This window comes from Buceros rhinoceros, unplaced genomic scaffold (assembly GCF_000710305.1).
Source record: "Buceros rhinoceros silvestris isolate BGI_N320 unplaced genomic scaffold, ASM71030v1 scaffold7407, whole genome shotgun sequence".
Lineage (NCBI taxonomy): Eukaryota > Metazoa > Chordata > Aves > Bucerotiformes > Bucerotidae > Buceros > Buceros rhinoceros.
The window spans coordinates 630-16,049 of NW_010422690.1; the positions used below are offsets into that span (position 1 = coordinate 630).

The 15,420-nt window shown below is 41.3% G+C and overlaps 1 protein-coding gene across 1 annotated transcript in view; it reads left to right on the plus strand.

The window, feature by feature from the left end:
* Window positions 1–775: 775 nt before the first annotated feature.
* Window positions 776–15,420, plus strand: part of LIMCH1 (LIM and calponin homology domains 1) — a gene marked incomplete at both ends in the record, with an annotated part of 36,365 nt that continues 21,720 nt past the window's right edge. The window contains 3 exons of the mRNA XM_010140127.1: window positions 776–886; window positions 5,437–5,632; window positions 10,709–10,958. Coding sequence (XP_010138429.1) covers window positions 776–886; window positions 5,437–5,632; window positions 10,709–10,958 — 557 coding nt within the window. The remainder of the gene's footprint in view (window positions 887–5,436; window positions 5,633–10,708; window positions 10,959–15,420) is intronic.

Genomic DNA, 15,420 nt, shown 5'->3' on the forward strand with positions numbered 1-15,420 from the left:
ACAGTGTCAGACCAGATTTCTTTGCTACCTAAAGGAGTGAGAGGGGATATAAATATTTGCGGGAGCAAACCTTGGCTTTTTTACCATGCTAGTTTTGAAATGACTTTTGGCTTATGGAGAGAATCAAGTCAGAACCTTACTGGAACTGCTAATGCTTTCCACTTTAATTTGATAGAAACAACCAGATGCGCATGGCTTTTGGTTAATCTTGGGCTAAGCATTTCTTAAGCTAGCAGAAGCCTGGAAGTAAATATTCTTGTGTTATCTGGTTAATTACGTTAAGATGATTAAAAATGGAACTGCCATTTCTGTCCTTGAAATAAGCAAGCACTCATTTCAGATGTTTTATTTATTCCATGAGTCTTAACGGTTTTAATTAATAACCACTAGTATTAGTACTGTTTAGGGACTTCTCTCCTATTGGATTTACAAACAGATATAAGTGTGTCTTCTAAACAAGTATCTTGCCTGGTTTTTCTATTCAGATTTATTTTTGCTTGTTTATTTTCCAGGCAGACATGACAGTTTCATTTTTTAATAAAAATACTAAGAAGATAATGTGTTATGTTACATATTGTGTAGAACTGTTTAAATTTTAGTCATTACCTGATGTATTTATGTTTAACCACTGACAGACACTTCCCTTTCCATTCTTATTTATAATAAAATCTTGTGCTGCTCTGCAGTTTAGAATAAATGAGAGATGCTGAAGGGAAGTAAATTCAGCAAAGTGACTGTGTAGATAGCTTCAATTAATTCTTGTTAACTTCTGCAGGTGTTAGTCACCATTTATTGGCTAGGGAAAGCGGCAAACAGCTGCACGTCATATAGTGGATCAACCCTGAACCTGAAGGAGTTTGAAGGTTTGCTGGCACAAATGAGAAAGGTATCTTCTTGTTATCTTTTGTGAATTGAAATGTCATTTGAATTATTACTCCCATAAATAACTTGTTTGTTGCTAAGTAAAAGAGAAGTGGAGTGCTGGAGTACAAATTACTTAATAAACCTCTACCTTCTTTGAAAACGCGTCTGACTCTCTGAAGCCATGAACACAAATTTCTTGGCAGCCAGCTTTGTGGTGCTGTCAGTGATGCAGCATGTGATGTTAAAGAGGGCTTTAGAATTTTCACATGGCTCTGTCATCCTCATTTCCATATGTTTTGGTTTGAATTATTTTCATTTAAGAAAATACAGTTTCAGCTAGAAAAGCTGAGACTCAAAAGTAAGGTTGGTGAGACTCGCAGGAGCAGAGATTTTTCTTCTTTAAAACATTCAGTCTCTTGGACAGCTCTCTGGTTTTTAAGTTGCATCATAAAGCATCAAACCGAAGTATCTAAATAGAGCTGAAGGGTAGAAGGAGGAGATTGTATTTCTCCAAAAGCATAGTTATGATGAATCTGTGTTTTGCCAAGCTCTAAATTGTGGCTGAAATCGTGTTTAGTGGTTTATGATAAGCTGAGCTCTGTTGGAAAGGAAAAGTTGTGATTGCTGTGGGGTGGTTTGGGGATGTTTGGTTGAGTGCTCCAGCATGCCCTGAACCTCGACATGAGACACTTAACCCCAGTCAGTAATGGTTAGCATTGATGTCCAAGCATGCGTTTACTGGGGATGGAAGGGGCAAGGAGCGGGCAGCAAGAAGATGGCAGCACCTGGTGCGAGCATTGCACGTGTTGGATATCTGCCATGCAGATATGTTCTCCAGCCCACAGAGAGCTTTGTGCCTGCTACTCCCTCCCCGTCTCAGGTAATGGCCAAGCCACTACAGGCAGTAGGGTTTGGGGACCGTGGGAGGCTTTTTGCTCTCCTTGAGCTCTGTGCTAGTGCATCTGCACCAGCTGCAGCTCTTCATTCTGGGATCTCAGAGGGCCAGCACTGGATTGCCACTGGAGAGGAGGAATTACTTGGCTGACAGATAGCAGTTCCTACATCTTAGTGTGACCAGAGAGCCTTAACTAGATAGGTAAAATCCCTATTTATGAGTCCAGTTTCTGTGAACAAGCGGGTGGAAATGGAGAGGAAAAGAGAACATCCTGCTTCTCTGTAGAAGTTTATTTTGGTCTCCATTTGAAATGAACCTGTGCTAATACTCGGGACTTTGCCATGAGTGATACGACTGAGCCCTAACAATAAAAAAATGAAGTTAATACTTGAGTTGATTCTAAATAGAAGATGTGGGGAAGGAGCAATGCCCACTCCAGAGAGTCTGGAAGGTGAAACAAAGCCGGACAAGGGAGCTAGAGCAGAAAAACTGCTAAAGTGGAGATTGCTATAATAGTAGCGCTGCATGGTATCGTGGCTTATTTTTTAATGTTTAATCCTGCAGCATGAGGCTCCTCTTTTTTCAGGTGATGTATATCCATCAAACTAATCATCCGAGCATTTTGAAGGACCTATCTTGAGTCCTTTTGTGGGATGAAGTAGGCTGGGGCCGAAAGGCAGCATTTTCCAGGGAGCTGGTGATCGTGGAGCACCTGGCTGGGCAGTGCAGAGCACTGAAGGTCAAGGACAAATGCAGGAGGCTGAGATTTGATTTGTTGCAGATGTTCGAGTGGGAGCGGAGTAGGGATCTCACAAAAGCTGAAAGCTATATATTCCTTTAATGTTAAGAGCACTTTGCAGTCCTGGAAAGTCTTGTTCAGGTGGTGCTGTTACAAGGGCCGCTGGCGACTTATTTTATGGTCACCTCCCTATTTCTGTGCCCCTGCAGTATTTCCCACTGGCCGCTGTGGGCTTGTCTGCTACTGCATTTGAAGAGGATTTGGTTGTAAAATAGAACGTGTTAATCATGCTGTGAAATACTCTGATGCTCTTTATAGCTGAGCTCGAGTGGTGAAAAGACACTTTATCACATTCTCTGCTGGCATGTTTTACCTCAGAATTTAATAATTAAATCACCCATAAATTCAGTCTGGTTTAGTTTTTCTGTTACAAATCCTCTTTGCCCTCCTTTTTTAATAAGCAAATCAAAAGACAGCTTCGATGTAAGTTATCTTGGACTCGTCTTTGTCTGCTTCTCATACTGAAAAGGCTAGTCTTTTCTAATTTTGTTCATGCTACTCTGGTTTTAATTTCATTATCTATGTGAGTATGCATTCTTCTTTATTTTTAATCTAGAAATTCCCAATGACAAAACATCTGTGGCTTTTTGATTATATTTAGTGGGTGGAACTTCCTGGAGAAATGCATCTTATATTTGGCAATCACTTTTGCTACCACTGGGTGATATACTGTGTTTTTAATTAAATAGTACAGAAGATTAATGTGCTGTTGTGTGTTGTGTTATGGTGTTATCAGTCCCACAGATAATAACCACTTTCCTGTTGATAACATTTGGGAGATGACGTTCGTTCAAGGCAGGACAAGTACCCGTCTGTGAGACAGCGCTGGGCTGGGAGAGTGGCTTTGCCAAGGGGAAAGCTGTAAAGAACATGTTTACAGAAGTCTAGGATCCCATCCCGGTGCCTGTCTCCTAATTCCTAGTGAGCGGCATGCAAATTTAACATCAACAGGCTTTTGAAAGTAGGGTCTGCAGAACTCATTAGTTCACAATTGGACTGTTTTCAAACTCTGGGAGATAGTGAATGCAGGACGGGGCTTTATGCCCAAGTTTAAGTCCCCGTAGCTGCTGAGCAGTTCTGTGTCATTCAAATACAGTAATTTAGGAAAATGGAAGAGTGCCTGAGGATTGAGAATAGCTGATTGGTATGAAGGGATTTGGGGATTTAGGGAATTTGTTTTTTAAAAAAGATTTTTGGATCATGTCACAAACGGGATTTTGATGGGATTTTTAGATTTGTTCTTGGGTGTGTGTAAATCATGCAGATTTCAGGAAGACAGATCTTTGTTGTCTAGTGTTTCTGTCAGTACTTTAGTTTACTAAGCAGGTCTGGGGAAGGAAATTAGATAGGATTAAATTGCGACTTTGTTAGATGTATTTTATTCGGTTTTAGGAAACACTTTCACATCACTTTGCAGTGAGGTTACTTAATGACATTACCACAGTTTAGCTTGGCCTTAGGCGACCTTTGCTGCTGCCCTTAATGTGGTATTTTGGCAGAGTAATAGTGAGTGGCACTAATTAAGCCTTCTTCCTGAAAAGTCTGCAGGGCATTGGGTCTGATCTCGCTGTCTCGCTTCAGGCCTCCCTCTCTTCCAGCCCAGAAGCTTTGGTGTGTTACTGCAGGGCTGTCCTCCATCCACCACTTCTCCAGCAAACCCGCTTTTTCTGCGGAGGTGGCCTGCCATAGCGTACCATGATGTTATTGACTGATCTTCTCACTGGCGATTGCAGTAACGGGTGAAACCTTAGTAGTCAGGAACAGTGAGAACTGTGCTCAACGTGGGCATTGTGCTACAGCTAGTGATATGCAGGGAGTGCTTCTTAATTAGGAACTAATATTCAAATGCTTCTGGGGGAAAAAAAAAAAAGGAAAAATATCACATTCCAGCCTCTTCGGGTCACAAAATGTCAGTCTGATAATGGCACCCACATCTCTGACTTTACTTACTGTCTGGGGAGAAAAAAACAGATTTATCTTTGAATAAATGTATTTATTTTTGTTTTTTCTCAGCCTGTGCGATTGTAATTAATGTTAAGACACTCTCTAAAACAAGGGATTTATTATAATGCAAGGGTGAGGATGGCTTCTATTGACCTTTTCCTCTGCTGGAGTTTTAGTGTTTTAGTATGTGCTGCTTGCACTGGAAAGAATTTATAATCACAGGGCTGTCAAAGACAACCATTGTTCTCCCTGCTCTGAACATGTGGGTCAGCTACAAGTGCTTTCATATCCCCCAGAGCCAGGAGCTGGCAAAGAGTAAAGAGCACAACTGAATTCTTCTGAGGCATCAGGAAAAGCATTTTGCATATTTTTCATTGCTGATTGCTTCAGAAAGACATCCCTCTTTCATAACAGGAATTTCTCTTCAAGGTAGAGGGAGGCTGGGGCACACTGCTTCATTATTTTGCCGAGCTGAAGCAGCAACAACAAATGCTGTCTGCTGGTGTCCCGGCCAGATACAATAGACGGGCAACGGGAGGGGGGGATCTTTTGGAAAGCAGCAGACTTAAACCTGATGCAGGCACGGTGTTAAAATTGTAGTGCCTTTGCCTGTGCTATGGACTGTGAACGGCGAGTCAAGTTTCAGGTTACTTTCAAACTTGATCAGTTTATTAACTTGCCTGTTGCAACCTTTTTTCAATTCATCGTACTAATCTAATGAGCAGGGTTTCCACTTCATCAGCGTAAAATTGGGATTTATTGCAAGCTTGCACTTTTGTTTTGGAGGGGAGAAGGGGGAGAAAACAAGGAAACCCTTTTAGAGGGAGGAGATTTTTAGCATTTGGGAATATGCTTTGTCATCTGATGTGTGATGGATCTCATGGGTATGACAGTGGCTTCTTGATGAAGAGGTACCTGCTCTACTTCCATGCAGGAAACGGAGGATATTGAGAGCCCAAAGCGCAGCATTCGTGACAGCGGCTATATAGACTGCTGGGACTCTGAACGCAGCGATTCCCTCTCCCCACCTCGCCACGGCAGAGATGATTCCTTTGACAGTCTGGACTCCTTTGGCTCCCGCTCGCAGCAGACACCGTCTCCAGATGTAGTGCTCAGAGGGAGCAGTGATGGTAAGTGCCGGTTATGTGCATAACATTATGACATCTAAGTAGCATTTCTAGAGCAAATGTGCCATTTGGAAGCTGGACTCAGCCTCTGAATCCCGCTAATCCAGTAGGAGAAGTTCTCTGTGAATCCTAATTTGTGCTCCCTGAGCATTTAGATCACTTTGCCAACAACTTGCTTGAAGTCTGTCTCAGTTAGGATAGCGTAGCATTGGAGAATGAGTTACATCATTGCAGTGTAATTTTACAATGGGAAGAGTGCTTTCCTGGGTTACAGTATAAGAGGATGTTACGCAGACTCGTTTGAACTCATAAACTAGACTGAAGCAAGTGATGAAAGTGTGGGAACAAGGGAAATATTGAAGTGAATAAAACATTTGCCTAACTAAAATCTAGGCAGATAAACAGCATAGAAATATGTTGAAAATGTCTAATACTTGACAGAGTTTTGAAGTGTGATGTACAACGTTTTGCCAGTTGTCATATTTGTTTTCATGTTTTTTGGAAAATTTGGCAAGTTAATAGCTCCCGGTATCAGAGCTGTGGCCATCTTTGTACACCTTTGAGAGAGGGCATGCAGCTCTAGGCTTACAGAAGGGACGTTGCTTCTGTGCCTCTCTTGTCTGATTCCTGGAGGCTTCCAGAGGCTTGTAAACACAGCGTGCTCGATGAGGAAGGATTTGCTAGGAGTAGGTGTGGAGCATGCGCTTAAGATGCCAGTGGGGAGCAGGATTCTGGTTCAGAACAAAAGGATGCTTGATGGAGGCTCCCTCTGCATGGTTACATTCCCAATGCATAGATGAATCAGTCAGATGAAGTTATGTTCCACACATGAACCACTTCTCTCGTTATTTAATTTAAAAAAAAAAAGATAAAAAGAAAAAGGAAGAGCAGAAAGACTTTTTGGTAGACACCAGATGTTCATACTGCTTTTGGCAGTGTAAAAGAAACCAGTGCAAATCATAACTGGACACATGAGAGATTTCCTGAGGCGATAGGAAACTCCTTAAAACTGAAAAGCTGGCAGGGAGAGCTGGTATCGCATCTGAATTATGAGAGATGCGGAGAAGGCAGGGCTAAGATCTGCTCTGCTGTTTTGCTGCTCTGTGGTATTGGGGCTCTTGCTGGTTGACCATCCAGAACCAGCTTCTGAGCCTGATTCCCTGAAACAGCCTCATGCCCTCTCAAACACCTAACAGAGCACAGTCTCCATGTTACAAAAGATTTTTCTGCCTTCCCAAATGAGACAAAAGTGTTGGCAAATAGAAGCACCTCACAAGTCCTAATCAACAAGTGTTGCTCTGTCATGCGTGCTCAAGGAGTGTCCAGTGTCTCTGCCTACTTGGAGCTGGTGGGCAGCCAGTTATATATGTCCTGTAGCTGCTTCCTATCAGCTCTGTGAGCACATTTTAGTAGGGTTTTGTGGTTGGTTGGTTGCCACAGCTAAGACATACTATCCTGTCACATTCTTGAGTCCATAACAAACACAAAATAAGGTGCAAGCATACAAAGCTTGTTCTTAGAAATTAGCCTCTAAGTATATCCAGACCCAGGGTGTGTGCAAATGCTGTGTGAACACCTATGACTTGTCCAGCTGGCCCTTTCTAATATGTCCTGTTTTCCCTGCTTGCAGCTGCCATAACTTCACAGCTGTCTCCTCCAAGAGCTGCAGGTGAGGTGTAGCCTGGCTGACCTCTTTTCTGTCGAACCTCTTCCTGTGGCCCCAGCAGGCCACTGTTTTGCATGTAGTTTTTGCTAAAAATAATGTATATGTAAAGCTGCATAGACGAGAAAGTTCTGCTTGCATTACTTCTCTCTCCATTCAGATAGGAGCTTTATAAACCAAATAATATGATAGCAAAAGGAAAACTGTGATTTCTTCCACTTCTAGAAAAAATAGTTGATGAATGGAGATAATTTAAATGATCCTGAGGTGTTGATTAGTTTAGGTGGAAGCAATATGTAATACTGCCTTCACAAATGCCATCTGTGATTAGCTCTGCTCTTCAGGAACTGCTCTGGTGTCCTATGCAGACCCTGTCCCATGGCAAAATACAAACAAAATCAGTGGTAGAGCAGAACAGTTTGTTCAAAATACAGTAGAACTGCAGACTCACCTACCCATAGAGTTGCTAATGTACTTAGAAATGAACAAAATTCTCTGCTTAGCTGGCAGTTGTGCCTGGATCCTTGTACAAAGGATCTGCACCTGGGTTGGGTCAATCCTCAGTATCAACACATGCTGGGATTTGAAGGGGTTGAGAGCAGCCCTGCAGAGAAGGACTTGGGGGTCCTGGTGGATGAAAGGCTGGACATGAGCCGACAACGTGCACTTGCAGCCCAGAAAGCCAACTGTATCCTGGGTTGCATCAAAAGAACCATGGCCAGCAGGTCAAGGGACGTGATCCTGCCACTCTGCTCTGGTGAGACGTCACCTGGAGTACTGTGTCCAGCTCTGGAGTCCTCAGCACAAGAAAGACATGAACCTGTTGGAGCAGATCCAGCGGAAGGCCTCAAAAATGATCAGAGGGCTGGAGCACCTCTGCTATGAGGACAGGCTGAGAGAGTTGCGGTTGTTCAGCCTGCAGAAGCGAAAGATCTGGGGAGACTTTATTGTGGCCTTTCAGTACTTAAGGAGGTCCCTATAAAAAACATGGGGACAGTCTTCTCAGCAAGGCCTGTCACAACAGGACAAGGGATGATGGTTTTAAACTAAAAGAGGGAAGATTTAGACTAGATATAAGGAAGAAATTTTTACAGTGAGGGTGGTGAAACACTGGAACAGGTTTCCTAGAAAGGTGGTAGATGCCCCATCCCTGGAAACATTCAGCATCAAGCTGGACAGGGCTTTGAGCAACCTGATGTAGTTGAAGATGAACCCTACTCACTGCAAGGGAGTGGAATTAGATGACCTTTGAGGGTCCCTTCCAACCCAAAGCATTCTGTGAATCTGTGATCTGTGTATCTGTGGTGTATAGCTGCTTGTTACAGGTTGTGGAAACTGGTTGCTGCTGCTTCTACTTGGAAATGCAGAACAACAAAGTTAGGGTTATAAATGTAGAGCACGGCTGCATCTTCCATTTGGAGTCTTGGCTTAAAGTGCTTTTTTGCAAATTTAAGTTGAAAATAATTTCACGAGTAAAAATATGAATAATTAAATAAGCTCTTTGGCTTTGAAGTATTCAACTTAGGGATGCTGGTAGGCACATCACTAATGAGGGAGACGAATCTGTTCTAATCCCTCTGCTACTGTGGTTATCTATTCCAGCATTTCTGTCTGCTGGTTAAAGACTGGTTTTCATGTGGTACAAAAATAAACACCAGAACAAAGAAAGCCAAGAGCAAACAGAATAGCAAATAACAGTAAGGCATCTTTTCATGTTCTTTTAGGTCCTCTGTGGCCCTACTCTGTCTAATGATATTACAGCCCTCCAAACCTCAGCTCTTCTCAGATACCCATGATTCAATTTTTGTTTAGACATAGACTCAGGTTACCGAGCATGGTGCTAGTTATCATATGCTCTTAACCAAAATTGTTCAAGCAAAAGATTGCTGGCAAAAAGTGCGTTCTGATTTTTGTCTAACTAGCTTGTTTCCATTGTGTCTTGTCTTTTCTTACTGTTCCCTTTTACTCTTCTTCATCTCTCTCCAAGCAAACATCGAGTAACTCAGTCTGCTGCAAAAGCTCTTTGCAAATAACATTCCTAGCATATTTAGACCTCTTTTCCTTCCCCCACTTTGAACTATACGCAAGATATTTGTGATTTTTATGACTTCATTGTTTTCAGTTGTTCGCTAGGTAGCTCAGCACATTAGCTAGTAATTCACTAGCATGGTGAATAAGCATGGATGGCTTCACCTCACCCCAAAAAGAGGAACGGCTATTGCATATGCAAAAGTTGCAAAGGGACCAAGGGCCAGAGACGTACAATGCTCTGAAGATGGGAGAAGATTTGAATGCTGGTGGGAGAAGTGGCTGAATATGCTCCATTTCATTCATCAAACCAGTGCCTGTGGTGATGTTACACTGCTGGGAGAGAATTATTTACATAGCTTCTTTGTGACTTACTTAAAAAGGCTTATGATGGTGGAGGGAATCTAGTGAATGTCTATGAAGTGGCTTCCAAAATGGCTAATGAGGGAAGTTCCACTGCAAATGCTCTTTAAGGTATTTGTCCTGCTATTTGGGAGTTTTGTTTTCTAGTTGGAAAAGTCTTGCCTAAGTTTCTGTGTTTTAAAAGGGCTGTAAATATCAGGAAGCTTAGTTCATTTGAACAAAATAAAGTAGTCACTCAGCTCTGTTGATCTCCCATCTTATTCTCTGTAACTGAATTTTTCTCTCTCACGTTCATTTCTTTTCTTTTCCATTAAGTATCCTTCAGACTTTGCTATACTGATCTAACCTCTAAATCCTGAGATCCTTTCCCTCTTTCCTTGCACCTCTCCCTCTGAGAATAAAGTCTGTCTATTTTGCAGTGTGCTAAACTGATTGACCAGGCAACTAGTGAGACTGGAGAGACCATCTGAGTCTTGTGGTTTATAGCAGCCGGTGCTTATTCTCAGATTTAGATCAAAGCTGATGCTGTATCTCTTCAAATTGCTGTTAATGTGTGTATAGAAATATCCAGATTCCTGCCATTCTGTAAATACACAGCATGCAGCCTTTTTTCGCTCAAGCTTATTCTATGCACATGTAAGACTGGGTTCAGGAGTGTGAACCAGGTCAAACATAGGTACAACTAGAGCTCATCTGGGCTTTAGTCAGGTCAGCTTTTGTGTGATTGACAAATCTGGCTTAATCTGACACTGAGTTTTTTGATGCGAACTGTGGCTGAAGATGAGCATTTCAGGTGTAGAAAATAAGGGTTGATGGAAAAAAAATGTTTACTGTATGTTTAGATACTATGGCTAGTACATTCAGTGACTGATTTTAAAATATAAATACAGTCAAAAGTGGCCTCATTTTTTGATGCTGACTTGCTAAATTTAAGTTTTTGATGGTGTCTTCTCTGATTTATAATTTAATAAAAAAAACCCTCTGGATGAAAGTAAAAAGGAGGTTTTTTTCTCCTTCCTCACTAGGGAGAGGAAGTGACTCGGAAACTGACCTGCCACACAGAAAGATGCCAGATGTGAAAAAAGATGATATGTTGGCAAGGCGGACCTCACACGGCGAACCTAAATCAGCTGTGCCTTTTAACCAGTACCTCCCAAACAAGAGTAATCAGACTTTCTATGTACCTGCTCCACTTCGGAAAAAGAAAGCTGAGCGAGAAGAGTACCGAAAGAGCTGGAGCACGGCGACTTCGCCACTAGGAGACAGGCCTTTCAGGTAGGACCAGCCTGTTCAATTCCTCCTTCTTCACTGATGGTGTTTTAACAGTTGCCTCATTTTCTTTCATTTCATAAGACATATGAAGCTGTAATAAATCTGTTGCTGAGATGGTTCAGATAAATTGTTTGCAGCAATTGGTGAAGGTGGTAGAAAAGCAATGAGTGGAAAATCATTGTTTCGGTGTCATTATTTACCACACAATGCGATATATCACTTGTGTTTGACAAGATGTTGGTTAACATAAGTACCATGGACGTTGAGCCAAACCCAAGGCTGGACAAAAATGTTCTAGATGATCTGTCTCAGTTCTCCAGACACTTACTCACTGACAAATGATGCCTATAAGTGACGTTTGACGTATTCAATCAAAATAGGTTATATTTTTTGCCATGTTTTTTTTAAATCAATTTATTTGTATGTTGTGTTCTATATACCAGTACAGTTTGTATAGCTGTGACTCTTGTGTTTCTGCATGCTGGTTTCGTCAACTGATATTTCACTTTTGATTTAGCCTAAGAAACAACTTCCATTAAAAAGCATAATGATCTTCCCAGATCATTCGTCAGAATATCCTTTGGCGGCTTGATTATCAACAAAATGTGCTTGTAATAAATAAGTGTATATGTTTTAGTCACATCATACATTAAAATACCTTGTATAATTCGATAGCAAACCCCACCCTGAAACCATAGAAGAAGAACAGAATGAAACATCAGGACTGTGTGGAAAGGAGGAAGTGGGCTCCATGGCTCCTGAGGCAAGCTCCCTTAAAAATCAAGTAGGTTTGAATCAAAATGAAGGAAACTCCATAGATCAGTCTCCTTCATGTAGTGCAAAAGAAACATCAGCACTCAAGGGGAAAGACGCAGAAGAGATCAGAAAGTTAAGAAGACTCGAACAGGCTGGCATTAAGGTCATGTCAGCAGCCCAGCGCTATGGCAGGTTAGCCCAGCAGTGTGGGAAATTGTGCACGCTTCACATTTTTAGGATTGGCTGAAGTGTGGATTTCCTTGTTCCACTGTGATTTCACTTCTCCTAACAAAAATCCAGTCTGCTAAGCACTCACAATTGCTAGGTCTTGGTCTGAAAAGGCTTGTGATGTGGCAGCTGTGGATTGCAGTTGTATGATGCTAACTCCATTTGTGTTGAGAAATTGTATCATCTTACAGTGTAATGTAAACAGACTCCAAGAAAACTACTACACATACTACTTTTCACCTTCCACCTAATGCTTTCTTGCATTTAATAAAAAATATATATAAATGTACATTAAAATGCCTTGTTAGGCAAGTTTCAGAAACTGTATTTGTTGCGATGGTTGGGATGGTTTAGTTTACTGAACCACACTTTTTAGGTGGTTAGTAATTTTAGCTGTGTGAATAAATGATGCGTTTATTTTTAATGGCAGGAACTATAAAAGTACAGTGCTTGTTAACACATGTACCAATTAAAGCATGGAGGCATAGTTCTGCAATCATAATTTGACTGACTTTGGCATGGAGTATCAGTAGTAATTCACTTACTACCTGTGTTATTTATTTTTGGATGTTGTTCAATTTGGTTATTTCCTGTTCATTTAACTCGAGAGCTGAATGATGGCTAGGCTCACTGCCCCTGCCTTTCCATCCCCTGATATGGGATACTCATGAAGAATCTTTTTCTCATGGGGATGGTCCACAAAGCAGAGTTTAAACCAACATGTCAGAAGACTAGGCTTTTATAAATAATCAGATGGTTTGGCTAGAGGGTAAGTGTCCACATGTCCTCCTGTCCATTATTTAGGATTGTGGGGTGAAATCCTGACAGTGAGTAGTTTAGCAGATGCTCATCTGCAGCCTGGACTTTGAAATGTAGTAGTAAAAAGTACAGCTCTTCTGTGATGCAGCTTGTTTGTCGATAACAGTGAAGCTTGTCTGCAGCCGTATACGGATGTGCCATATGCATATACAGAAGTCACAGTATATATGGTGTCGTATGTCCTCTTCTGAGGTTTGCTGTAATGAACCATTGTTTGTGTGTGGTTGTGGGGTACTACTTTAACAAAGCCAGATACTACTAATGAAGAAAAACTGTCTGTCATGAATCAGTCCTTCAGGCTCAGTTAGTGTGCTAGTCAGTCCAGAATCCGTAAGCCAGTAGGATACTAGTATAATCCTGTTCGGAGTCCAGTGCGGTAGTGTTAATGGTAGTAATGTAGTAATATCTAGTGATAGCTTGTGTTTAGCTAGGCAGTGCAGTGCACAACAACCAGTGCTGTTTCATTTGGAGCGTGCTAACCACAGTGAGAGTCCCTTGTCCAACCCTGGCTTGAACTCCATGGAAGAAGCACGTGTGATCACATGTCTGGTTCTTTGGTAGGAAATCGAGTCGCCTCTTTCCTTGGACAATCTGTTGTTCTGACAGAGCTGAAGGAGAAGGAAGGAGAAATAACAAGTCATTTTCCTTCCTTGTTCTCAGTGAGAGCAACTTGTGGAATTTGGCAGCTGGAGGAAGGAGGAGCTGCTGGTTTTCTGCCCCAGCTGAGGGTCAAAGAGCAGAGCTTTGTAGTCCCAGCTTCACCATAGTGAAGTAGGAGCCTGCTCCTGGGACTGGTGGGAAGACACAGCAGAAAAGGCACTGAGGTCAGCGGTCTGTAAGGAAAATTATTTCTGTGTCTTTGTGAAAGAATAGTGGATGAGGAGAAGGGAAGAATTTAATAATGACGCTTTAAGATATAGGGGAGCATTTAGTCATCTTTATTAATGTCTCATTATCATTCCCCATTCTTTGAACCTCTCCATTTTCTCTCCTTCTTGGCATCAAATTCAAATTTCCATACACTAACGGCATTGAGCAATTCTCCATCACTCTTGTTTCTATATTGTGATTTTTTTTTTCTTTCACCCCTCTTATTCTGTCTTTCCATGATACCAGCCTCTCTTTTTTATTTCACCTGAGTTTGTCAACTGTCTTCCAGTTCCTCTGAGTTTTTTATAGGCTGTTTCCTCTCAACATACTGACCTCTGGAGAACACCCACTGTGACTGAGTTCTACAAGGCATCTAATTGTTCCTAAAGCTGAAACTCAGTAGGGAACCTTTCTGGGTCCAGCACGGGAAGGATTCGAACTTGTATGCAAATGTGGTTTTTGCTTGGAATCTAATTACTTGTCTCCATTGCTGTAGCATGTTCTAGGAAAGGGCTCCACTGAACTAGATGCTCTAAAAATGCATGCCAAAAAGCATTCCCCCATCCTGAAGGAGTATGTTGTCTCTTTATAGCATGTTGGTTTATTGATGTATGATCCTCCTTGCTTGCCTGTTGTCTGCATCTGTCTCTTATTTAAACTATTGTATCTGAAAGGTAAGGATCAGATTCATGGAGCCTCCATAAAATGAGAAAAATTAAATGTGTTGTAATAGATGATGGAGAGTAGGATGTAAGAGAAAAATGTGAGCAAACATTTTTGCCATGTTTGTTGCAGAAGGGATATGAACACTTTACTCTGATAGCATGCAAACCCCTTCTGTTGTTCTGAAAAGCAACATAACAGTCCACAAGCCTGTATGAGACCTGGCTTCAGGGAGTGCAATCACCCACAGTCTGACACTTTGGAAGCACCTGCTATACCGGCATAGACATGGGTGTTGTTTCTGCTAGGGCTGAGTGGGCAAGAGCAATTTTCAAGTCTTCAGGGAATTCTGGTCCAAGCTTTAAATCTACAGTCTTCACTATCTCTATGATAAACTGGCCTTAAAAAACACTTTTGAGACCGTCACAAACTGATTCAGGGGACCCCAAAATGTCACAACTAATCTCTGATTCCATTGAAAACAAAATGTAAATGAATGGAAAATATTCTTAACCTAGAAACTGATTGCTGAAGTCTAGTTACATACTAAAAGCTTTGAGTTCTTCAGTTCTTCATTACAATGACTCAGTTGCTGTCATGAATATTATAACTCTATATGTCTTTATTGCCAAAGCCACCCTTCTCAGAATTGCTGCATTTGATGCTCTCAAGCTTCAATAGCTTTGGCAGACATGAGACTGAAAAATACAACATTTTTTACTGAATAATCACTTGGTTATATATAGCTCTTAAAAAATAAAAGCATAAAACAATACCCCCAGCTGAATAAATACTCGTCTTATTTTCATTTAAGAAGGAAACGTATTCAAGATGTAATGGAATGGTATGTGATTTTATACATGCCCTTTATGTCCAGGGTTCTGAAAATTATTTCCAAATTATTCGATTTCAGAAAAGGTTAATGGTACAAGTAGTAAAGTTTGCTAAAAAAATGAAGTTAATCATACATGTCTTGGCTTATTTAGGAGAACGAATCCCAGCATATATGACTTTTAGATATATAATCTACTTTAGATCAGTATCTTTTCTCTAAAGCTTTAATATTCTTGGACTGGTGAAAAAGAACCCTTAAGAAAGCATAAAAGACCATGGAAAATCAGACTCTTTC